Genomic DNA, 26754 nt, shown 5'->3' on the forward strand with positions numbered 1-26754 from the left:
TAGTGTTCACAAGGTTTCTACAAGGCTTTTTTTTATTGTACACACACACAAACACACAGAGACAGACAAACCGGCATTATCCACAACGTGTGCATCTGCACGAGGGACTTATTAAGCAGAAACTCGTGTAAGCTACACCATGAGTTGGAAAACTGTTGCCCCACATGAGCCCATCCTCCTCCTCCTCCTCCTCTGGAGGCTCACTTAAGTCTACAGTGTTTTTAACCCTTGTCTTTGGATTTAGCAGGTCGTGGTTCACATGTATCGTCTATTTCACGTATGAGATGATGGCGGTGAACATTATAGACGCAAAGAGAGACACAAAACACCACTATATGTACCCATGTATAACAATGTATGTTATACTGTATATATACTATAGATAATATTGATCATATCATATGTATGTAACTCATCCTTCGCCATCTGATATAAAAATAAAAAATGACGAGTGGAAACTACAGTTCCTGTCCCCTTTCCTCACAGTCATTTGATCCCTGTGCACACTCCCTGTGTGTCTCTGACAGGTAGAGTTACCATTTGGAGGACATTCTGCATCTGTTTGGTGCAGGCTGGTCAAAACAAACACCACCACCACGGCCTCAGGACACGGCAACAGTCCACCCGTGACACTGTCAGAAGAGGGGACAAAAAACACAACGTAACGTGGTGTTACGAGCAGGCGTGTGATTACCACATTTTGTAAATGTCCCGGTGTCACCGTGTGCATTCGTGTACTTGAATAAAATGACCTGCATTCGGGCTGAGGTCAATCAATAATACACAGAGAGGAGAGTAATCTGCCTGGGGTTGTGTATCGCAGTGAAAGCACACTGCTTTACTACATGGTCATATACAAAAAAATATATAAAATAAATAAGATACAATACATTACTTCTCTGCTTTTTGTTTTAATCCTTGCTGTAATCCAGCTAAGTAGCTAAGATGTAACTGGATGGAAATAGAGTGATTAATTCATTCCTGTGAATCAACTTCCACCCACCTCCTAGTCTGTGGCAACACTGAAGTGGTGAGACAGTGGTGAGACAAGGGGGAGAGAAACATCGATTCCCTGTTCAGGACATTGTCATCCGTCCTATGCTGCAAAGGGAGGGGTGGGGGGTGGGGGGCAATGGAGAAAAGATTTTCTGAGTAAAAAAAAGCAGGATCCATGTTTTGTTGCTGTTGTGAAAGAGGTCACCACCCTCATCCACCCAGTCAGGGCAGTTTTTGGAATCGCCGCTGTCACTTTCAGGAATAAGGTTTTGCCTGTTTGATTTAGGGAAGATGGTATTTTCAGTTTGTGTCACCTCTGGGACACAAGTTCTGCCCCATGGCCATTTCATGTACTGTACATGTGAACGGCATGTGGTAGTTGGGAGGCGAGTGAGCGAGCGAGCAAATGAGTGAGTGAGCGGCAGAGGGAGGGCTCTGATTGCTGAGCTCAACACACCCTTTTCTCCACACCTCCCCCTTTCCCCAGCTCCTTTGCCCACAGTTATGCCTTGGATGTCACACGATACTGTGCAGCACAAGGAACCTCAGAGTCTTTCTGGCAGCCCAACCTCTCCCCGTGTCTTTTCCTCTACCTCCTACTCTGACCCTGCTCACTAGCTTTCTTTGTGAGAATAAAGACACGTCCAGAGAAAAATGGAAAAAGAAGACATTGTTCGGTTTCTTTGTGGCCCGTTTTCTTTTAAATCCAACACGGCAATAAAGTCAGAATGCGTTCACAGTGAGATCCTTCTCCGTGGTTCCTTTCCTCACGATGAAACCGCCTCCAACAGGATAGAGTGCAACCAGTTTTTTTACATGTTTGGCTGTAGGCGGTTAGACTGTGAAACACAGAACATGTGCTCTGAATGCCTCGCTTGTTTGCTCATAAACATGGGGACTGCAAGGGGCAACTGAAGTATGTTGTGCATGTTGGGAGTTGGAGGAGTGTGTGAGAAAGCCTGCAGACACTTGTCAGTGAACGCAGTGTATCGTCAAATGCTTAGGGCCTCACATACAGTATGTGCAGTATGTGTGTGCACTTGGCTTGTGACCAGAAGGTTGCCGGTTTGAGTCCCCACCATGTTAAGGGCTGGGTTACCCAATCCCAATTGCTCATTGTAAATTGGACACTCTAAACTGAAGGAAGGGCGTCTGAGGTATAAAAAAAAAAATCTCTACTAAATCATGAGTGTGGATCATCTGCTGTTGCGACCCCAAGGTGGGGAGAAAGACTTAAAAAAAAAAGTCTAAGTATAGTATTTGAGCATGTAATGTGTATATTCATAGCTCCGTTTACATAAGAACTAACTGGCTGAAACTGGTCCTGTGCGGTGCAGAGATCACTCGCATGGAAGTGTAAAAGTCAACACATGAACGCCTGAAGTGTGGCCACAAGGTTTACTGCTGTTGTTGTTTTTTCAGCGGAGCTAGCTTCATTATCACGGCTGTGGAAAACAAAAAGTATTGTTCCAACTTTGATTTTACGACTGAGAAGGAGCTGCACAGTGGGAGCACTGTTGAAGCTTTCTCACATGAACCAAGATCAGAGACCTGTTGACTTTGGAGAAATCGCTCAACAAACTGAATGGAATATTTTCTCTACTCTAATGCACACCGTTTACATTTTTACATTCTTCATCATCAGTTTGCGTGCATATAGTTTTGTTTGTGTAGTTGTGCGTTGGAGTCTTTTAGTAAATCAGTAAAGGGTGTGATGAGAATCAACTGAAACTCATTTGCCATTTTCCCTCGCCCAGTAAAAACGTCACTGCTGCCATGGCGATGAAGCTGATGATGTCAGTGTCAATTCATAGGTTAATCCAGGTATACGGAGAGTTGATTAAATAAAATAAAGAATTGCAATATTATCTCATTCCACCTTATGTCCTTCATAATCCCCCTCAGTACATCCACAGATACCTCTGCTGCCGTCTTAGTCCTTCAGTATTGAAGATGATATATAATTTTTCAATAGTCAGCGCTATTAAAGGATCCCGCTCTAAATGAAAACACAGTTGGAAGTCTTTGCGCTGGTATGAAACATTAATACCAGTGAGCCTTTTCCCAGGCTGGATTTAGCCTGAAGTGGTTTTAGTGGACTGTTGTGGTTCGTTGTGGTTCGTTGTTGTGCGAGTATGTAAACTGAAGATCCGTTTCATCAGCGTTTCTCCCCTGTACATTTTATTGCATGCTCTAAAACTCCCAGATGCCTCTCCCCTCCCCCCTCTCTGTGCGTGAGCACACACGGCAGCCTAAATAATCCCCTTACTGTAGTAATGCCTGTTGGTCAGAGTAGATTAGAAGAAGTGCGTTGCTGTCATGTTGGACAGATAAAGTGCTCCTGGTTTCACTGACACCGTTTCCTATTGTGACAAATGGACACGTGTGTGTGTGTGTAGCCGATGTGAGAACATGAATAAAAATGAACCTCAGATTCACCGCGCCTCTATCACATGTGTTCAGCATCACCTTCTTTTCCCTGCCCCAGTTTTTTTCTGTCCTGATCCTCCTCATTCACATGTCCTGTCGTCGTTTACACAACAAACAGCTTCTCACTCAAACAGTGGTCAGGCCTAAGTGGAACTATAAGTGCATACAGTAGTTGTGTGTCAAGAGCCTAGGCCAGGGGTCTGCAACCCTATTGGAGTAGCTTTAAAAATATATTATTTAGAGATCAAGGCGATAAATACAAGTGTTTTAATAGTTTGTGTGTCTTGTGTTTCACTTAAATGCACTAATGTGTGTACATTTGGAGTCCTGTCCATCTTTGGCAGGTTTTCTCAAGCATGAACTACATATAACACAAAAACTTCTTAATTTATTTCAAAGTGGGTTCATTTTAATTCCATCCAGAGGTTGGGTATAAACAGCACTGAAATGTTCTTAAATTCCACAAATGCAAAAACTACCGTACGTATATATAGTATATCTGTATAAAAACCTTTATACATGGTATTATCTTCATTTTATGGGTCAAATGGGTTTCGCAGCTCAAGATTAATTTTATTAATGTGGGTGGAGAGATGACAAAAATGGCTCATCCGTCCTAAAGGTTGCAGACCCCTGACCTACACCATTAACTCTGCAGTAAAAACATGCATTTTTTCCAGCCAGCAACTAAGAGGGAAATCTATCACCACCTTTTTCTATCAGTGCTTTTACAGATTCCAAAATCTTAGAACAAGTCTGAATAGAACTTAACACTAAAATCTAGTGATTTTTCTTCTTAGTCAACACTGCAAATATTGTCCAACTGGACAGCGGTGCAACGACGACCTCAGTTTACCCAAACACCTGCTAAGAAAGTTTGAAATGATGTAACTGATGTGAGGCCGGACCAGATATGATCAGTATATCTTTGGTTCTTGTCTGCCTTCATCATCACGACTGTGATTCAGTGATACAGTGAGTGCACATGTCACAGGACGTAGGATGGATAGCTCAATTGTGCTGTATGACTCTCCTGGAGACTTGACTTTATTTCTTTATTACATTCCCCCACTGCCTTTTTCATAAACCAGACCTCAAAGACTCTTGCTGGAGGGGGTGGGGCTGGGGGAGTATATGGGGCCCATCTGAGGACCCAGCAGAGATCAGACAGAGGGGTCAGACGGTCTAAGCCTTCCCTTGTTTTGGAGATCTCCCTGGGATAGGTGTTCAGACACACCCAGTCCCGTGAGAACAGTCACACTACGCGGCTCCCCTGGGACACAAAGACACATTTAAATCCATGTGTGAAGTCCGTCAAGTCAACCATTATTAATTGTGTCTGTCATTCTCTTACACAAATCATCTGCCTATAGTCAGATCACATCAGGAGACAAAGGCCACAAAACCTGATACTGATACCATTAAGTAAGCCAATTTATTCTCAATTTAGTCTGTTTTACATCCGTCCATCCCATCACTAACCTGCATACCAGCGTGTTTAAGCAATACTTCCTCTAGGGGGCAGTGCAGAACAAACGTAGAGACCATTGAAGAGTTGTTGTTTTTTATTGTGCTTGATCTGAAATGGACTGAAACGCAAGCAGGTTTCGTGGGGTGGTGGAAGTTGTCATATTAATGGATTAATGGGGATTATTACTCATTGGTGTGGTGCAGCATTTGCAGCATAGCTTCAGTGGATAGCCCCTCGAATCAAACCACAGTGTGTCAGTGAGTGACGCCGAGCACCTGGCAGACACTGTCCGTTTTGAAGCTGCAGGGATAAACTAGTGAACTCTGGCAGCATGTTTTAGAGTTGTTTAACTACAAGGGAATTTTGCTTCTACGTTGTTTTTCTGACTGATTGGAGCATTGACTCTATACTGCCCCCTGTTGGTATTGCTCCGTCTCATCTGCCATCGTAAGCTCCCCTGCTTGCCGCACAATGACGGACGAAAGACTCAAGCTCCATGTCCATCTTTTCCATCTCTTGAATTTCCTTCGTTATTAATAAAGTATCCATCTATCTATCTATCTATCTATCTATCTATCTATCTATCTATCTATCTATCTATCTCACTCTCTGATATCGGCCGATACCGTCGTGAATCCCTAAATCTTAGCATATGATGATGCTTTGCTCCACACATAAACATAAATATGAGAAGTCAGTCTATATAGATATGGAGCCCAAGAGAGAAAAAACATCCCCCAGTTACTCTGACACATGCGGCATAAGAGATCCATCACCATGGAAACTATAGGTGTGACCTTGGAGCAGAGGACACGTTAAAAAGGCAGAGTGATATTCTGTGCATGCAGATATAATCCTGCTGTTTGAACAAGGAGACACAGTTCAAACATTGTCAGATGCTCAGGAGTCGTCTTTTTCTGCTATTATGGTTTAATGTTGATTTGTTTGTATGTTGAGTTTGTTATTGTCTGGCGATGAAGAGCGAAAGGGACAAGAAATCAAATTGGGCTTTTGGCAGAAAATGCAGAGCAAAGAAAAACATAATAAAATAGAGATGGAGAAGAGAGATTTTTTTAATAATTACCAAGCAACAACTGAAGCACTCAGTGTCCAGACACACAATCATGTATTAGTTATTGCTTTATATTTAATGGGGTTTAAATGAGCAGTGGTGTAAAGTAAACGTTAATAGTAAAAGTCTGATCATTGACATATTATTTTATATTCCTCTGCAGCTATTTATTGCTTATATTTTGAATTACAGAAAATTCTGAACATGGCCCAGTATTTGTCATTAAAATAGAAATAATGGACTTCACTCAGCATATAAAGCTTGCATATTGTTCTTGTTGCCTTAATTGATCCAAAATCATACCGATATTTCACGCTGTTAATAAATGTCTCCCCTGTCACTTTCCATTGTCTCTTAATAATTAAGTCCGTCCCTTTTTAATCACACGTCCTCTCTGAGAACGGCGTGATCGTTTATTATAGATATCCTGTACATTCATGTATTTTTTATTAAGACGACATGTCATTCTGAGAATAAGAATTATTCCTATACATCAACTTTTACAGATGCTTCCTCTCAGATGATGGATGTGGACGCACCAGCTAAGATCCTTCAATCCAGACTAATTTCCTGAACAAGGAACTGCGTTTGTGAAAATATGTGTGTGTGTGTGTGTGTGTGTGTGCGTGCATGCGTGCTCAGTAATGACTGAAGAACTTAACGTGACATGAGCCTGTAAACATAAACAGACACCATTTTGTCTCTGCAGGTGTATTTGGTGATACATTAAGTATAGCTATACCAACGAAAAAGTGTGAACCTTTTAATTGATATGTACAGAGAAGCAGCTGAAAAGATTTTAAACTTTGTAAAAACCAAATGATCTGGTTAAACAATGATGGAAATCAGAAGCTGCATCAGTTTTAGATGGTGCGCGCACACACACGCATGCACGCACGCATGCACGCGCACACACACACACACACACACACACACACACACGTGGAGTAATAGATAACAGCAGAAAGAGCTGCATCATTGTAACAAGAGATAGAAAAGAACATTTCTCTTGGACCAAAAACATAGACCACCTTCTCTGCTGAGGTCCTTTGACTCTCTGCAGTGTTTAATATAATATTTAATATGTAATATTTAACAGTCTTTTTGGGGGGTTAGAATTGGCTTTAGGTTATGGTAAGCTAGGGAATGCATTCTGACTATTACTATGAATGCTGTGTGAAAAAGACTGTAAACCTAAATCAGAATAGACTAATGTGCTCTAAAAAGGTGACTTACTTTTCTACAACTTTTTGCATCTGTCTGACCCATCTGCTGCTGTAACTGAGTAAATGTTTCCGGTTTTTATCAGTAAAGTCTAATCTAATTATCAAATGTAATCACACACACACACACACACACACACACACGCACACACGCAGTTGCTGGTGCCAGCATGGACTCCAAACAAAGAGAACATGGCTGAACACACCCAGTCTTTATATAACCTTCACTTACACAAAGACCTCTCCCCTGTGAACACAGAGAATCCAAACTCATGCTGACACAGCACTGAGGTTCACAACAGCATGTATTTGGAGCAGGTTTACATTTGCATGTCACTGTGTTATGTTCAGAATCAGAAGCGCTGTGTGGGTTATGTTGTTGTTGTTGTTGTTGTTGTTGTTGTTGTTGTTGTTGTTGTTTGGGACTGGTATCTGGGATTTTGTGAAATCTGTAATGCGTCTGTATTTACTGCTGCTCATTGTATTGTGTAATAAATATCACCTGTTATAGTCACTGCTGACCTCTGGTGGTTACACATGACAGCACAGCAACAATTTGGCCTGGACTGTAATAGAGAAAACGAACCACAAGGTGGAAGAAGAAGACAGAAACAGACAGGTTCCATGTCTGAACCTCTGTCTGCAAGTAGTCTCAACTCTATAGCTTCTCGGATTTAAATATGCGTGTGGCATCTGTGGATATAACTACTACTATTAGATTTACATGTTGTTTATTAGGTGTTCATAAATTAGGGGTTTATAATTGGGCTGGATTCCCTGGTGAATATTGTGTAAATGTGAAATGATACGACTGTGGAATAGTTTGCTTTTTATAACAGAGAAATAGAAAAAGTTTCCTTAGAGTAAATCACATCATTTGTCTATGCACTAAAGAGATGAATTAATATTAATAATAATATGAATAATTTATGATGCACTTTATATAACTACTCAAAAAAAAAAAGTGGCAAGCAGCAGGGACAAAACAACACAATTAGAATAAAATAATAAAAAAACAATGAAACAATCACAGCTGTGGAGGTCAGAAAGTGAGAAGACCTGCTCACCTTTGCTTTTATGGTTAGACCACAGAATGGCCAATAATGACCAATCAGCTACGTTTGTGGAGCTATAATCCCCTATGAGCCTTAAAAATAATCATTTTAATATCAAATGTATTCTAAAATCACTTGGGAGCCAGTGACATGATTTTAGAATCCATGTAACGTGCGTCTGACTGTGGCATCAAGGCCGGCTCTTGGCATAGGCGATATAGGCGGTCGCCTAGAGCGCCATCTGCTGGAGAGCAATCTCGCCTAGGGCACAAAATTAGGTAGAGCCGGCCCTGTGTGGCATTGTGTATTACATATAGCAAATGCATTCAAAAAATAATAAAATAAGTGTACCTACACAGGTGAGGCACGATTATTGAAATAATTTTGGTCATCAGTGTCCGCACACCTACAAAATAACACAGTATGAGCTGTAACTATTTCAAATTTAAAAAAGAAATGTCATGCGTTAATCATCTTTGACCAAGTTGTAACTGAAAGTGCATAAAATGAAGAGTGCACGATATTAGCAACAGCATTGGTTTCTCTCTGAGAGAAGATAAACATGTCATGTGTCACCCATGAACTTCTCAAAGTGCATTTAACGCAATACAAAATAAATATCAGCGCCGTTCAAACGATCACAGATTGTTCCATTCATGGTCAGTGCTGTTGCAGGAGTTTATGTTTGAATAATGTGAGGGACAGTGTGAGGAACAGTGTTTTCTAGTGTTTTTTTCTCAGTGTTTCTGGTGCGACCACAGGCACAATTGTTTGTACATTAAAGCAAACTTATCAAGAAGTCAGTCAGTCTTTAGCAGCTCAGCTACCTTCCACTCACCTGAGAACAGCTGTGTCTGCAACCATGGGGCTCTTCAGTCTGTCTGCAGTGGCTCCCTGTAGCTTTGAAAGAAAAAAAAAATTTGATTAGACGTCACTCTTTCTTCTGTATGATGAAAAAAAAGACCATCTTTAGTGAATGAAATGTCCTTTCAAAATGTGTTGTACTCTGATATTCTATAGTAATTGTGTCTTGTAGGCCCATTTGGGCTGGACATTATCTTCTATGCATGACACATTAAATAAAAAAAGTTCAGCTAATACACGTCACAGGAAAGACACAACACTGACTCTGTCTTTGCAGTAAACTCTTCTCATCAGCAGAGGGCAGCGTCGTACCACTGAGCTCAGTGTCATTTGAAAGGCTTGTTGTTTAAAAAAATAAATGTTGGTGTTATGTGTAAAACGTAAAATATTGTTTATGCGCCGGCACCAAAACCTCTGGTGATGTATTTGCGTTTAATGGTTTCAAACAACCTTGTTCCATTCAGTGGTAGGTTTACTTTTTAACATTTGCAATTTGACTTTTACTTGAGTATGTTTTTTTGGAAGTGCTGTACTTTGCTATGTTTTAAATCACATCCATTACTAAGTAAAACAGTGTTGACCTGAGTTTAAATTTGGCAGTGAATGATGAGGACAGGTGAAGTGGCATTCATTAATAAAGGAGTTCAGTGAGTGAGTGACATTTGTGACCTTTGACCCATTTTGACTGATACATTATGAGCTTACATATTTTATTTTGTCAGCACTTTAATTTGTAAAGTGTTGCCTTTAATTAAAAACAATTAATGTGAGATTTGTGTCCTTGTGCTTTTTGCACAACACAAGAAAGGACCTTGTTCAAAAAAGTAACTAAGTAACTTTTACTCTGAGTACATTTCAAACAAGCAACCTTTTTAATTTAACTTGAGAAAATTTTTAGACCAGTACTTTGACTTGTACTGAAGTAAAAATGTTATCAAAAATAGTGGTACTTTTACTTGAGTAGAGTATTTCAGTACTCACTCCACCTCTGCTCCATGATAACATGTAACACGTTCATTAAACTTGACTTAACCACTCCTCACCAAAGGGACAAATGCTGTAAAGCCACAGTGCCGGGAGAGAACCACACGCACTGTGAGGCAACAAAGCTACCCATTTCACCATCATGTGACCCGCTTACAGAGTTAAGTAGCAATTTTTTTTCTTCGTTGTAGAGCCACAATGATTAATCAGTCAATGGCAAATGTATCATCTAATGTACATGGATAATTTATTAATCTTTCTTGATGTAAAAGTGCCCACTTGCTGGTTTTAGCTTCTGAAAGAATTAAAAAGTAAACTTTAATGTTTGGTTTCATGGAGTAACTGATAAGACAAGATATAAAGATTATTTTAAGGCTTGGCCTTGCTGTGTAAAGTGCCTGAAGATCATGCATGTTGTGATTTGATGATTAGGACACATCAGGTCACATGCTTCTCTGGCATAAACAATGCCCTTTCAGGACCATTAGTCCTCATGGAGACAAAAACCTGGTCCTAATGAGGCAGAACCTCATATATGAAGGACTGCTTAACAGCTTGGGTTTAGGGTTCAAATTTAAATTGTAGTTCATTTAAGGGATAGGGTTAGGGATAAGGCTTTGTTTAGGCTGTCCAAATCTGCAGTCAGTGCAGTGTCCTAAGGATGACAATGACTGATGATTGTGCTCTGATGAGGGATTATACAACACGGACATGGATTGTTTGTGTGTAGCATGTGTGCGTGAATATGCTAATGAACACCATCTGTGTTTCTGTGGGGAGTTGGTTTATGTTGGAGGAGTGTGTGTGTGTGTGTGTTGTGGTGATATGATGTGACTCAGTGTCATGAGGGTGACTACAGCGGGTGACATGTGCTTTTATCTTTTCCTCTGTGCGTATGACCGTGTTTGTATTAAACCGTGAGTGAACCGTCCTGACGTCTGATGTTTTATTTTATTTTGTCTGTGACGCACTGGGCTGAAGATTCCATTTATCCACCGTTTCAGTTCTACTTTGTGTAAAAAGTGGTGACATACAGTAGGTTTATGACCTTTGTGTTTTTCATTGATGGGTAAATTTGAAAACTACCTATTTCCATGAGGTTCTTAGGGTTGGGTGGGGAATAATAACCCACATAAGACCCAGGAATCATTTCTCACTTTGTTTAAACAAGAGATCCTAGGCTCTTTGAGCTCCTCATTAGTGTGATTTAATCGTGTTATTATCCTGGCCTTTAAAATCACATAAGGGGCTGAAATGGCGGTCTGCAGGAAAAAAGGGCTACTTTTTCCCCCATTGTTAAAATTTCCACCTGACCTACATCCAACTAAATCATAAATATGGAAAATTCTCTGTCATCTACTCACTGGTGTATGTTTCTTTCCCCATAAAAACAATCTGCTGGTTAATCAGCAGTCCTAAACACTCATGCACTTAATTAAAACATGTGTTAAAACTCTTAATACCCTGATATGTTAACCAATAATATGTCTATATTTGGTACAACTCTATGCTCTATCAGCTATGGTCTGTAATTTGGATCACCCTGAAATGCTGGTCTACAGGAAAAAGGGTTACAGGAAATTTTCCACTTGACCTTCATCCAACTAAATCACATGAATATGGAAAATTCTCTGTCATCTTCTCAATGGTGTATGGGTTTTTTTTAACCATGAACACCCATGCAATTATTTAAAAAGTGTGTTAAAACTCTTTAATGTGCTGATATTTTAAACCATATAATTAATGAAAGTTAATGAAGTTATACTATTGAGGCTTTAATTAAACCTTCAACATGTTTGTCATATTATATAATACATCAAGCCTTTCTTAAGAAAGGAATAATCCTGATCGTTTTACTGCACCACTTACATTAGGTGCATCAATATCCACCAAGAAGGTGAGTGTTCCTCACCAGACTCTGCTCAGATATTCATCAGCACAGTCTGATGAGGACGTTGTGCTGTCATTGAACCCCTGACTACACATCAACACTCTTCCTGCTGCTCATCTTTCATGCTCACTCAAATAAACAGACCGACTTGGTTACTCAGTTTTGAGTCCTTGTGAAACAAGCGACCGACTTTGATCTTTATTTTGAACCCGTGTCTGAATAAAACTGAGACTCTGTCTCCCAGTTGAGTCAATTACACTTGGTGTACAAAATAAAATAATAAATAAGCTTCAATTAAATCCTCCAAATGTTTTCTTTTCTTTTTTTTTTTAAAGCATTTACTATATTATATTCTTCTAGTTCCTACTGCAGTTGAATGAACATATTATCCACAGCATAAAAGGCATTCATCTACACTTGTTAACGTTTTAACATCATTCACACGCGGTAATGCAAACAATAAAGTGCTTCATAAACCTCGCCAACATACACCGAGACGACACCCGTGCGTGAGCTTCTTCAAGACAGCAGAATATGTTGCATACATGGAAACGTGCACGTACACATTTTCACACAAGAGCTCAAATCATGTGAGCCAGTAACAGTTCCACTCTGCTGTTCATGAACAGTGTTTGCTTTACTCTGTGCTTTCTCTGCTCTCATGCCCCTAACGTTTAGTATCATGTCATTGATATTGCTCTTTTAGGGTCTGCATTGGTGATATACACGCACAGGCCACTGAAGTTATTATTAATATCTTACCAGCCAATTATAGGTCAATGCAGGGACGGTCAAGGCGATTTGATGACTTTTGAACGTGGTACGGTTGTTGGTGCCAGACAAAGCTGGTCATAGGTCAGAGGAGGACGTCGGAGACTGGTTTGAAATGAGAGAAAGAAAACCAAGTAACTCAAATAACGACGCATTACAACGACGAGATATTAAGACCTTCTCTGAATGCACAACATGTTGAATCTCGAAGCTGAGCAGAAGACCACGCAGGGTGCCATTCCTGTCACTTCATCAGGTGTACTGTGTACCTAATACAGTGGCCGGTGAGAGTGTACCATTTCCATTATGTTAACAAATGAACAGAGTCAAGCTGAAGCTCTATACAGGCATACGAGGCGCGCACACACACACTCATGAAACCCTGTTTTGACGTCTGCCTCTGGGCAGCTTTTGCCTCTCGACTTAAGTGCGAGTTTCTATAAAACAGAAATTGCTAGAAAAAACTTTGTGTATTACCAAAAGTTTAGTCTTGAAATGGTCACGGTCTCACACACAGCCTCTACCAAAGAAATTAAACTTTCATGCTTTATTCTAAGGATTTGTGTGGCACGAACATTTTGAGGCAGTAGTTTTTTTTTGCAGATATTGTAATAGAGTCCTGGTACTATACTTAGTTTGCTATACAGAGTAAAACCTAAGTGTAGAGTCATCTTCATGCAGATTAGAAATTGTAATTAAATCCCTGTGATCTTCAGGATTAGAGTTCAAGCCAGGACTGACCAAATGAGAGCCACGGGGCAACTTTCCACTATATCATAGCTGAGAATCATTTGTGGACTTTTTCTTCTCCGTGTCTTTTCATTGAGCACACACACACACACGCGTACACGCACGCGCACACACACGCGCACACACACACACACACAATGAAATAAAGAAAACATATCACTGTCAACAGGAATTTGCGATATTTCAGAGACAACACCGTTGATTTCTTCTCCTCGCACCCATTGTGTCCACTGATTGATCATTCGTGTGTGACGTAAAAATGACACCAGAGCAGAGTAAAACTGGGATTTCTAAACACATCACATCACTGATAGGTGAAACAGGCAGAACCACAACAAAATAATATTCATGAGTCTGTGATGATTTATTTTTTTCTCATAGTTCACTCTTCACTCATTTTTGTTGTTTTTTGTGGGTTTTTTTGCCACAAAGTGTCATCTCGGTCTCACCTTCGTCACACAATCCAGTCCGTTGTGCTCTATATTTGCCACGTCGTTAATCGGCAAGTCGATCACGTGGCTGGAAAACATTGCGTCGCTTCCCTGTGATGAGACTTTAACAGCTGACAATGTACGAGTGACATGGAGCTGCAGAGGTGAAGAGATTTACAGCGCCTCCTTTTATGACCGTGACGTCCATTTGCGGTTTGAAGAAGGCACATAACATTTTAGAGTGCGCTCCACTGATTGTACGTCTATGTCTTGCTGTTTTGACTGACAGGCACTTGAACACCTTTCGGTCCTGTTGCTGTAAGCGAGAGACAAAGAACATATTAGGCACATACAACATTGTGCTGGAGTGAAATGATGACATGATGGTACAGATGTAATAAATAAAGCTTACCCAATTGGTATTTCTCTTTAGCCTCTGTTCTCTCTTTAGCATCAAAGTACCAGACTGTGATGGCAAAGCTGAGTGATGCAAGAAGAGGAAACAAATAAGACCTGAGCAATCATCGTTCTTAGACATCTAAACATCGTCCAGTGTCAAATATTGACTTGCAAAGTCCAAAGGAACGAGCACGCAACATGAACTTTGAGCCCAACAATGACCAATCAATTTTCTGCAGATCTCCGAGAAAGGAAAAATGCTCCATCATTTTAATTCTGCTGAAATGATGCTTGAATGATACGTCATGATTCGTTTCTACGGTTTCTCCAGTGGGGGCTGCGTTGTTTACTCCCGTCTCCCTCGTCTGTGCTTATCCAGCACGAGCCGTGCAATCGAACCTTCCTCACCCCCCCAGGAAACACATATTTCCTTCCTCCAGCCACACCTCGCCCCCCAGCAGTCAGAGGGGGAGGACAGGGGAGTTAGTGTTGTGCTTCTATTTTGTGTGTGTGTTTGTGTGCGCAGGTGTCTCTTTATGTACGGACAAGGGTTGTTTCACATGATGAAAGAAACAAACATTTGTATCAAAAATCAGCTTGAGGAAGGAGGAAGAAGGCCTTTTTTAAACAAGGCACTTCAAGGCCGCAATCAGTTACTGAGATGACCAGCCACACTGAACAACATCAGCACCTTAAAGCTGAGGTGTATAACTTTTAAATATTAACACATGTCTGTTACATTCAAACCACCATGAGTTCACTCAGTGCTTGTTAAGACGACTCTCTCTGTGTTTCTCAGGATAGTGGGGTTTTGTTTTATGCTAGCGACTGGGATGACACTTTTACACGTTTAAAAGTAAGAAAAATAATGAAAACAAAGACAAAAATTTATCAGCACAGTATTTCCCTCACAGCAGCATTCCTGCTCAATGCATGTGTGGGAAAAGTCTGTGAACATCTTCTCCTTTACCAACAGATTGAGGAGCTTTGTTGGAATGATGGAGCTTAAGAGTTCATTTAAGAGTGAACAAAGACCAGTTTGAAAGTCCAAAGTCAACTACATGCCATTGCTTTGTTAAAATAAACAAAACGCAAACAAGACAAAAGTTCTTTTTGTGACACTACTGATACTACATTTTGTCTTGTCCAGTTGTGTGGTAAGTACTTGCATCAAGTTTCTTTGCACAAGCCTTACTTACCGAGTGGCGTAGGCTGGCTTGACTTCGTGTGGATTCCTGCGGTCAGACCAGAAGATGAGCAGTCGGTCAAACAGAGGTTCGATGTTGGCTACCACATTTTTGCCCTCAGGGAAAATCTGCAACAACCCTCCTTGTTTCTACAAATTTAAACAACACAGTCTCTCAATGGAGTGCAATACAGCCAGTTGAGCACACATACATAAATGTTGTATAAATGTACCTCTACATCCCAGTTCTTGTTGAGATAGTAGATGCATGTGATGCAGCGTCCATCACCATTGGGATTGTCAACATGGCGGACATACCCTGCCCCGTTACCTGGGTAACAAGCAACCATGGCCTAAACAAAAAAAAAAAACAGAATAAAACAGGATCATTTATTGTGCATCTGTGTCCACATGGGGCCATACAAGTACATTTTGCATAGCATTGTAAAAACAATGGGTTTTGTTGTGGATGATTTGACAAACGGATGAGCACACTGCAAGTGAACGGCAACCGTTCAAGGAAAAAGAGGGAATAAATCAATTATTGGTGGGATGAGACAAAGGAAATCAATCAGCATTCAGACCAGGTCTACATTTCATTGTTTGCTATGCTGTCTCTTATCATTTCATTTCTCCATTGCCCCACCGTGAACTTTCTTTATGGGTAGAACACCTTCATACTTAGCAGAACATTTCAAACACACCGACATGAGTAGGAAGAGGAGATGAATATGTTTTTTCAAAGCTGCAAAACAACGTGCAGGTACAGTAGTATCCATGTTCAAACAATGGCCCCACACTGGTATTTCCCCTGCATGACATCTGTGTGTTGGGGGATGTGAAGCATTAGAAGTTGAGTCTGAATCACAGGAAGATGCTCAGGTTTCAGGCTACATTATTAAACTGCCTTCACTGGCTACCCTGTTCAGACCTGGTATTAACATCTGTCCTGAGTGATCTGATTACAATTAACTGTTCACACCTGACAATAACATGCAATGTTTTTGAATCAGATCAAAAGAGGCATTCAGGACACAGTGGGTACATCAGGTCGCTCTGGACAGACGTTAAGAACACGTCTAAATAGGACCTTTTAAGGTGTCGTCTTTTGAGTAGAGCAAGAAAAACCCACAGATGATTCTCGTACTGACTGACAACAGCTGCTGCTGACACATATAGAGATTGTAGGTAGTGATAGAAGGAAGGGAGTAATAGGCTGACTACAAAAGGACGTAGGAGGAAGATAGTGTCACTGTTTTGACTTATAATGTTCTGCACGGGAAACAAAAGTTACAATATCAGAGCGAGTGCATCACTTCAGCTCAGTTTCAAGGACACTCACGACGAACAGGTTCTGCACTGCTGCAGTATCGATTTAAGTTGCCTGACACTATCATTTACACTCCAATACGACACTGTGAGTCTTAACGCTCTGGAAATCAAAGAGTGCTTACATAGATTTCCAAGACACATGCATGTGTCATTGTGTTGTTTATGATACCTTAAACTCCTCACTCACAGCCAAGTGAGTAAGGGTATACTTATGTGTGACAGCTCTCAATACTGACCAACACTTTCAGTCAGAGTTCATGAAACACCGGACCTTTTGCTCTGGGTGCCAAGTGACATGACAAAAAGACAAGCGACATCATGAGTGCATCAAATGAACACAAAAAAAAGATTTTACCATTCACAAACACACACACACACACACACACACATCCAGACAATGTTCCAACATGCAGTGCATTTTTCTATCACATGTCACTCCCATGGTGCCAGCACAGTTGCCAGGAGCAACGAGGGATTACCAGTTGACATGTAGACACAGAGCTCAGCGCTCGGGTTAACAGACGTATAACTACGTAACTACTGAGCTTGAGTCACTCCATAGGAAACCAGGTGATCGTGCTGTAAACCAGCTGATGATGTGATTTTTGTCATTTTATCACTTCATGTTTTGTAAAAGTACTTACAGCAACAATTCTCATTGGAAATCGTACCCACTGCAGTGGCACTTGAAAACAGTGTTGTTAAAGGTTTACATTGTGTTTGTTTATAAATGTAGACAGTGACACCACAAGATGTCATCGCATTTTTCACAGATATGGCATTGCTCCAAAAAGGTATCGGAGATTTTTTGAGAAATGTATAAAGAAATGCATGAACAATTTAAATAAAAGGCTGCTTTTATATTGACCACTAATTAGGTACACCTGTGCAAATGCTCTTCAATTACCAGACCAGTTCGAGATGATAAAAAGGCATCCTTGAAGCAAATGGTCTATAGCATCAGAAGACCACATGAGGCGCTACGCCTGCCACTTTAGTAGGTGTTCTGTGTGCCTAATAAAGTAGTGTATACCCACTCTCTTAAAGTGACTGCGGCCATGGTGATTTTTTCACCATAATATATTACAGTGTGAACTATAGAGCTGGACAGTTTGTTGCTATTTGACTGTTGACTGTTTACGTGATCGTTTGCATTTGTATTGCAATGATGTGACTGAAAGTTGGTCTTGTATGTTTCCAAACTGTTGATCAGCATGTGCGTGTAATGCCCAAGCATGTCTTCATCCCGGTATAATAGACCCTTTTCACTGCAGATATTTGACATGAAGTAGTACATAGGGTTTAATAATAACATTAATTCAAGTTCCACTAGAGTCAAAGTCAGAGTCGTGCTATTGTACAAAGATAGGTTTAGTTTTGTTTGAATTGAAGCGTGACCATTTTCAGGGTTGCTTTTTTTTGGATGGCAAACACACAAACACAAAATCAAAACAATTACTCTCAGAATGTACTCCATTATAACGAACAAATCTAACAAAAATATGAAACTAATATACTGTGTAATGAATGGTGCTACTCTATACCGTGGTGTAGTGTGGTCTACTGTAGTGAGTATATGGTCGGTCACCACCAGCACCAGCACCAGCACCTTACACACGCACGCAAAAACAATCAAGTGTGATGGTCAGTGTTGATTCTGTTGCCACTTATTGATCAATGTTTGGGAAACTCTGGAAATGTAAGGTGATTTTGGTTAGGTGGCACTGTAGTAGAGCCTTGACACATGCTTTCTCTATGTTCTGGATGTGTTGCAATACAGTGATTACACTGTATGAACATTACACCATTATAGCCATGCTAAAACAGCAAATCTAACGGTGGCATAAGACTTTTGCACAGAATTATAAAACGCATCACCCTGTGCACAACTCTGGAAAGTTCCCAGGTGACTGGAAAAGCTTTAATGAGAAGGGATATACAGTAAATGATTCTTTTTTTATTAGATTAAACTGGAAAACAAGTGTTTTCCCAGCAAATAGCTTCTTCTCTCAAACCAGTAACATCAATAAACGCAAAATAACAACAATTTACTTGTATTACACCACAAAAGACAGCTCAATCCTGGCCTGTGGCATAAACCCCACACAAACAGAGCGTGACACAGCATGTCGATACTATCTGTCATTTCTTCCCATCTCTCTCCTTCATCTACTCTGAGATCTTTGCCCACAGTCGGGTAAATTGGCACCAAACACCGGTCGACCAGGCACTAGCATTAACGCCTTAATGGCAGCACTGGGCAGATACCTGGGCTGTCAAGGTGATGGCCGGACAAGTCAGGACAATCCATTCTGGGTACAAGTGGTGTGTGTCTCTGAGAAGATGAATGTTGGTGGAGAGATGAGGGAGGAGACGGCTGAACAAATACTGGCATTAGAAGGAATGAGAAGGAGAACTATGAGTGAGTGTGTGTGTGTGTCCAGGAAACAGCAGGTGTTAAAACACAGATGGGGATGATGCTGTACAGGGCTGGGCAACATGGCCAAAAAGGTTATCACAAGAAAAAATTTCAATCAGCCAATAAGACCACAGCTGTGTCATAATGAGCACAATAAATACCAGGTGAACGTGGATTGTTTTGGATACAGAATAACAGTTCCTTTGTGCTGTGAAGTGAGTCATAATGTTTCTGTATTCTGGTGGCCTAAAGGATAAACCTTTTCAGGGCACAGCTTATAGAGGGTCAATATAAATGTGAATGGTGTCCTTGCAGTTATGTCGTGGAATCAGTTTTATGTCGTCTATTTCAGCTTTGAATGTATTTCAGCACAACAGATGTTTGCCTTCCCTGGGGTTGGGGAGACAGTTAACTCACTAACTGTCAAGCAGCCCTGCCGTCTTACTCCATTTCCACAGCTGATTACTCACCAGCAGCCTGGATGACACAGGGTGCGTTATAAATCAGGATCAGGCATTAAGTGAAGGAGACTAAAGCCTGAATTATGATACAATGCATCGTCACCGCTGTCCCTTCCTGACCTTCTTGTCATCGGCCATTATTTGGCTGGATTAACCTCTAGTTTACGGCTTCTAAGTGATGGTTTTCCGGGTTTAAGACTGAATCTGGATTTTCAGGGTGAATTGTGTCTTTAAGCATTGTCCATAGTTTCCTTATCAGACAAAAAAACAGCCACTCCCACATAATCCATCCATATAGCCTACTAAAACATTCATTATCAAAAAGAAGAGGAGGTAGTTAGGCCCATACATCGAGTAATTTCAGCATCACATAAATTAAAAGCAATATGAAAATTAACAAAAAATTAAAAATAAAATAAAAATATTATAAATATTTGGTAGATAATTATGTCATTAATTCAAGCTGGTAAGGAAGATGTGACCGTCTTTGTTTTGTTTTTTTTACAGCATTTCTGTTTTCTCATTTTACTGTCTCACTGGGATCTAAATAAAATGCATCGGTCCATCTATACAGTTCACGCAAACCCGGAGCTCTGCTGTATTGTCTGTGCTACTATATGACGTCTGACTGCTGCCTGCATGGTGGCACTGCTGCACTCTATGCGGGCCATGTGAGGACAGGCTGCTGCAGCAGACATTCTCTTTATGAAAAAGCTCCTGCTGCTGCATCGGCCTCTCTCACATGCTTACTCACCAGTCCTCCCACTCTTTGCTCCCTATCCCTCATTCCCGTCCACTCCTACACTATTTTGCTTTTCCTCTTCCCTGTTAAAACAAGACTTTCCCCATAAAACACCTTGCACCATATTGATAGAATGACAATGCCTTTTGGTAAATCTATAATCCATCCTCCATCCTGTAACGTCTCAAAGGCTGCTGACTAACGGGAGACAGAGAGCAGAAATATTAACCACTGTTGGTACAGCATTATTTTGGGTACTGCCAGCCTCTCCTTTCTCCACCTCTTTTAAACACAATACACAGCTCTGCACTGTATGGGCCTGTTACCAAGGCAACTGCTGGAAAATATTTTGTCCAAGTAGTTAAAAAGGGGGTTGATAAGACAAAGGAAAAAAAGACAGCAATGAAAAGGAGATTGGCGTAAATGTTTGGAAGAAAATGAAAGAATACGACAAAGACAAAGGTTTGGGGATAATCGTCACTAAACAAAAAAGTCACAGTGACCTTCTATCAAGTGTCACACTCCTCAGTGCTATATCTATCATTAAACCACCTCCTGTCCTCCTCCTCCTCCTCCTCCTCAGGAACATCCAGCCAGAACATTTTGTACTGTGCAACCCTGAACTTTACTTAAATGTGCCAAGAGCAAATCAAGTAATCTGCCAAGGCAACAGTCACTATGTGGTCATCTAACATTTTTACCTGAGGACCCATCAGTTAGTCATTGCAAGGTCAAATATGAGCCAATGATTTCCGAAGCAGGCTACAACGAGTTATCCAATTATCTATAAACCAAAATAAATGTATCTCAACTCATTTCCTTTCTGGATCAATGTATATGCATTTCTCTTCACTCATACATGTATACACACTCCCCAGTGAAAACAATATTATAATATACCATATGCGTGAATGCAATGACACATTTAAAATTCATATAATGAAGGGTTTAGCTGAGGACAGCACTATTCAAAAGACAGAGGTTCCTTGTAAACTGCATTTTTAAAAGAAAATTAAATATATTGTGAAAATTTATAAATATAAGAATGTATATTCGATTCACCAGGACATAAGTCCCTAGATTGTTCTGCAGGCTTTGGCACGACTTTGACCTGACAGCAGCGTAGGCAGCTTGCGCTCGATAGCAAAGGCAGACTCGACTAGACCCTGTTTAAACACTGCCTAAAGCTTATGTAAATGAATAGACTGATAAAGAGGGCAAAGTGCTATGTGTGATGTTACCCAGACGGGGTGAACAAGGCTGTGGGGCAAACGCATTTAAAAACGTTGAGGGTTTTATCGCGCAAGAGAAACACGCACGGAGGGTAATATTAAGACAATCTTGACGTGTGTTTATTTAAGAGAATATGAATAGACCATCCTCTGCCATCCTCATATAGACTGCAATAATAAACCTAGGTTTGCAGACATTCTGCTAACATCTTTCACCATTTTTCTTTTTCTGGAAATTTGTACTTTGGTCCCGACAAATGTTTTCAAACCACACTAATGTCAAAATCACGAGGCATCTGTGGAAAAACTGCAGACTTGCCTGTTATCACACAGCCGATAGGGAAATGAGCCATAACATTTCTTTGGATCCTGAAGACAAAAATAAGGCTCCCAGAATATATATATCTTCTCACACAGAGAGACTGGCAGATGGGGGGGGGGCTGCGCGGACATCTGAGTGTTTTTTACTTTAGCACCTTTCACACTAAAATAAGTGCCTTTTTCAAGTTATTTCACCCTGGTTGTTACGCCAAAGTAGTGGAAATAAAATGACAGGGGAAAAAAAAAAAATACCACAATTGCCCCCAGAGTTGTCACTATGTTGTATATTTTATTTCAGTCTAATCGGTAGTCATTTTAAAATAGTCAGGTTCGCTACAAACATTAATGCTGATAACTATACAAACAGCTGGAAGATGAATGCATGTCATAGTATTGCACTGGAATTAATTTATCTATGGCCAAATCAAGCAGACAAAGAAGAAACTGGCAAGTTCACCCAGTTCTCACATTTCCACTGATGCCAAACGGAAGGCAACGCCTATAAAACCCATCGCATTGCAGTCATTTGATCTGGGAGTGAATCCCGATTAAACATACCCTCTACTGAAAAGAGTTTTTAAACATTTTTTTGACCAGAGGAATTTGGGGCATTACATTTACATGTTATGGGGGAATCGGAAGGGGTACAATAGATTCAGGATAAATAATTAACCAGACTTCATTATGCATGGGTCACTGACTTTACCTGACTGTTACTAGGGGGTTGAAAGGATCACTGCCTTGACACAATATCCAAAAAAGTTTTAACAGTGGTTAAAAACAGCCTGCCAGGCCATTTGTGTACAATCACAAAAAGGGGTGATTTAATTCTTCTTACATTTAGAGTACTGTGTACAGAGGTACCATGTATAAAGAATAAAGAGAAAATTTAAACTCCAGCCTGCATTGTCGTCAAAGGGAAATAAAGTAGAAAATATGCCGCTTTGTGGCATGAGCCAAGAGATAAAGGAAACAAACAGAAACATGCTTTTCTACCAGAGCAGTGTCATGTCTGTATGGGTAAACGTCGTGATAGAGAAAGTCTTCAAAGGCTGAGTTACAACAATGATGGAGAAGATACTGCCTCAGTGTTTATTTAGTTTTTTTACTGGTGGGTGTGAAGTGGTATGAAGGCTGGCACAGGGGGAGGGGGGAGGCAAACTATGGCAGGCCTAGACCCAGACACATGGTCAGGGTCAGAGGCAAGGTTCAGCCCAAGGCCAATTCTTAGAAACTTGTGTGTGCCAGAAATGGAGCAGACCTAATTGTGACATCCTAACCTGATACTCCATTGCTAATGTCTGTGTATTTGTCTGCTTACATGTTGGCAGTAGCAAAGCAAAGACAGAGCAGACCAGACATGATACAACCAGCCAAAAGCTAAAAATATAATTATATTATCCCAATAAATAATTTCAAAAATGATCCTGATAAATGTCACATAAAGATTTTTTATGCTCCTGAGTGAAAGAAAACAATTGCAGTTTTAAATTTCTTCATGACCAGAAAACAACACTGATCTGACACCAAATTAATAATATATTATATTAATTTGGGGCTGGGCAATAACGAAATCACAATATATTGCAATCTAATTTTCAATATTTTTTTTGAAGGTTCAACATTTACATATTGTTTCTTTGAATAAACATTTGAGGCCAGACTCAATATAAATCACCTGATACATATATATTTTTTTTAATAATTACCGATATCCACTGATTTAAAACTTTTTGGCTGCATCACCTAACCCTAATTTGATGTATATCAAACGAGTGCATTACTGCTATTGAAAAATAAAAGATATAGTTATTGTATTAAATCACCCAGCCTCTCTATACATGCTTTTTCTGTTTTCTGGATGTGGCTCCTCTTACTGTACCTTGGTGCGTCCATTGATGACCTTGTCGCCCAGCTGTCCATTGGCAGCACTGTGCATGACAGCCTCATCGATGTGTGACATCAGCTCCCCGATGCTCTCACAGCCAGGCTCGTGTCCCTCCACCCAAGCGATCTGGTCACCGCGGATGCTCTTAGAGGGAATGTTCTTCTGGCTCACCAGCTGCCCGCACCGAAATTTCCCACTGTGGCTTAGCACCTCCACCTCCCCCCGGACCCTGTCACCCAGCTGAGGGCCCATGAAGTTGTCCTTCACACAGATGCCATAGTGTTTCATGCATGGGATGATGTACTGCTGGGCTAACCGCTCTGCTGACCAGCCAATCCCTACAGGACATGGTGCACTAGGGATGATGTTCACCTCCACAGGAGGAGCCTGGCTGGATGCAGCTGACGTGTCTGAGAAGACCATCTTAGGTCCATTGTGCTGGTTAGTGTGAGCGGCCCGTGGGGTAAAGGGAAACTGGGGAATGACACAGGGCACATGATTGGTAGTCTTTTGGTTGCAGCTGGAACTGCTGCAGGTGACAGTAGCTGGGAATGGGGCAACCACTCCTGCCACTTTGGGGGCTTCTGAGGATTTTTGAGGTACACTAACCTCTGTCAACTTTCTCCTCTTTGAGTCGGAGTCTCTGGAAACAAAAGCCGGGTTCACAGAACCTCCTAATGTTGGTGACCCTGTGGTAAGTCCAGTCTCAGTCACCCAGTTATCTCCACCTCTCCGTTTCTGCTGTTGCACTTGCCTGCCCTTCAAGTCGCCATTGACCCTCCTCGTCACTGAAGGGCACTTCTCAAGACATTTCCTGGCCCCCACGCAGGCTCTGCTGATGACGGGGTACGTGGCGTCACCGGTTACACACACAGCACGCTTTATCTGTGGCGGGTCACCGTTCGGTGTGTGAGCCAGCGCACCTGCGTGACACCCCTCCACCGTGGCTGATGGAGACACCACCCCTCCGTTGAAGAGCGGCACGCCGGTTTTGGACTTCTTCGTCCGGGTTGTGATGCCAGGCGAGTCGGTCTGAGAGGCCAGACCCGCGAGTAACTCCGCGGCCGTTGGACTCCCAACCGGCGCCGCGCACAAGCCGTTAAGCCCCATACCCGCTCGGTACGTGTGCTGAATCTCTGCCGCCAGATAGGTGAGCTGCTGGCCGCTCGTCCTTCCTTCGTGTGACGCTGAAGCAGCGACGGATTCCTGGGAAGAGCTTGGGTTTAAAGTGTCAGTGCGTCCCAAGCTCTCCATTTCATCTCGTCGTCTGCTGGATGCGCACGTAGCTCACGTCCTCGCTTCATTTTCTGGCTTTCTCAGAAAAAGAAGAGCGCTGCCACTTGCACACACAGCAGAGAAGTTTCATGTCCTAAATTCCGCGCCTGGCTTCACCCGGCTGCCGTCATTCAACGCTCTCAAGCTGCGTGTTCACTTGTACCACTTTAATGGACATTTTGACGATGCGTAAAATATCTGTGGAGAGTAAAACGATACACTTTAGTCCTATTAATAAACACAGGGGAGGACAACAAATAAAATCAATTTAAATAAGTCTTTATTGTTGTTCCAAGTCTATGTCTATTTATATTTTTATTTCTGAAACGTCTACTGACCTGAAAACATTTTTCTTTAAGTAAAAAAAAAATGTATTCAACCAAACATATTCAACCATTACAATTGACTACAATTGAATTTAAAGTAAAAGTCCATCTTTTTTTAATAATCACTGCAGATAAATATTTGATTTTTATTACCTTAAAATAAAGGAAAACACTTACTGACAGGCTTATTCAAACTAAACAGAGATACAAACAACGAAATACATGTATTTTTTAAATAACAGCTGCATGCAATTTAAATGTATACTTGGCTGTAAAAGAAACGACAATTAAATTACTTGTAGAGGTCAGTTATTGACTCCAACTTAGCAGCCTTGGGATACTGTTCTTCCCATTAACAAAAATGGGCATAAAAATACACGAATATACAAATGTATTTGAAGCCAACGCTTTAACGCACTTAAAATACATTGACAGTGTTCCACGCGTGTGTGAAAAGCATAGTGAAATGTCACTCGAAAAGCCCCAGCGTGGTAAAATGCTTACCTACATCCCACAGTAAAGCAAATCCACAGTGAGCGTACGTGACAGGCGGAGAGTACGCATGTTATTTCCGGGTATGTCTTGCCCGTGTGTGTGTGTGTAACACAGAATATTCTGGTCGGTTATAAATAATAATGATGATATTGTCCACGGGGGTGACGACGAACCAGCGTCAACCCGACACTGCAGGGCAGAGGGAGAGCCTGAGAGTCAGACGAGGTCTCCTCAGTCACCGGGAACAAACTCTTTCATCGCTATGTCGAACGAGCACCCAGCCTCCTTTCTCCCTTTCTCTACCCGCTACTCCCCCTCCTCCCGCTCTCAAGCTCATGCCACGTGATCAGTACTACGCCCGACCCGACACACATATACATACACACATATGCATACACAAGTACTGTGCAAAAGTTTGAAGCAGGTGTGGGAAACATGTTGTAGAGTTTAGTTTATGTATTTCATTCCATTCACAAATAAAATAGAAACACTAACATGTCCAAAATAATCTTAATCTTATTTACTCTGCCCTTGTATCCCAATTAATCAATTTACATAGTACATAAAACACAATTACCATAATATATACAAAATAAACACAACCACTCACTTCCCTGACGTGAAGAGTTGTTCAGGATGTTCCATAAACTGATTCCTTTCACAGAATGTTCCATCAGTTTAGTCCTGTATCTTGTTTTCTTTTAATCAGCTTTAAAACATAATTAGGAAAATATTGTAAT

The 26754-nt window shown here is 41.1% G+C and overlaps 1 protein-coding gene across 6 annotated transcripts; it reads right to left on the bottom strand.

The window, feature by feature from the left end:
• Positions 1–387: 387 nt before the first annotated feature.
• On the bottom strand, positions 388–26336 carry egln2 (egl-9 family hypoxia-inducible factor 2). 6 transcript variants are annotated; one of them, XR_006360900.1, is made up of 9 exons: positions 26024–26335; positions 23913–25391; positions 15757–15876; positions 15537–15673; positions 14351–14418; positions 13957–14254; positions 9086–9147; positions 1004–1101; positions 394–632 (listed from the first exon to the last, which is right to left on the bottom strand). XR_006360900.1 is itself a non-coding variant. In XM_044032282.1 (6 exons), exons 2-6 carry the CDS (start codon positions 25170–25172, stop codon positions 14202–14204), a joined length of 1638 nt encoding a protein of 545 aa, XP_043888217.1. In that variant the 5' UTR covers positions 25173–25391; positions 26028–26335; the 3' UTR covers positions 12143–14201. The 6 variants fall into 6 exon arrangements, 3 of the variants coding, with proteins under 3 accessions (XP_043888217.1, XP_043888216.1, XP_043888218.1); XR_006360899.1 differs by having other exon boundaries at positions 388–1101; XR_006360901.1 differs by lacking the exon at positions 1004–1101 and having other exon boundaries at positions 400–632.
• Positions 26337–26754: the final 418 nt, after the last annotated feature.

The sequence above is a fragment of the Solea senegalensis genome, linkage group LG8 (assembly GCF_019176455.1).
Source record: "Solea senegalensis isolate Sse05_10M linkage group LG8, IFAPA_SoseM_1, whole genome shotgun sequence".
NCBI lineage: Eukaryota > Metazoa > Chordata > Actinopteri > Pleuronectiformes > Soleidae > Solea > Solea senegalensis.

Bases quoted from the DNA above. Each gene is read 5' to 3' on its own strand.
- egln2 (XM_044032282.1), bottom strand. From the start codon at position 25,172: ATGGAGAGCTTGGGACGCACTGACACTTTAAACCCAAGCTCTTCCCAG. The intron at 14,419-15,536 runs GTAAGTAAGGCT...TGCATCACTCAG, and splicing joins AAGCCAGCCTACGCCACTCG to CTTTGCCATCACAGTCTGGT. The intron at 14,255-14,350 runs GTAAGCTTTATT...TCTCGCTTACAG, and splicing joins TAAAGAGAAATACCAATTGG to CAACAGGACCGAAAGGTGTT.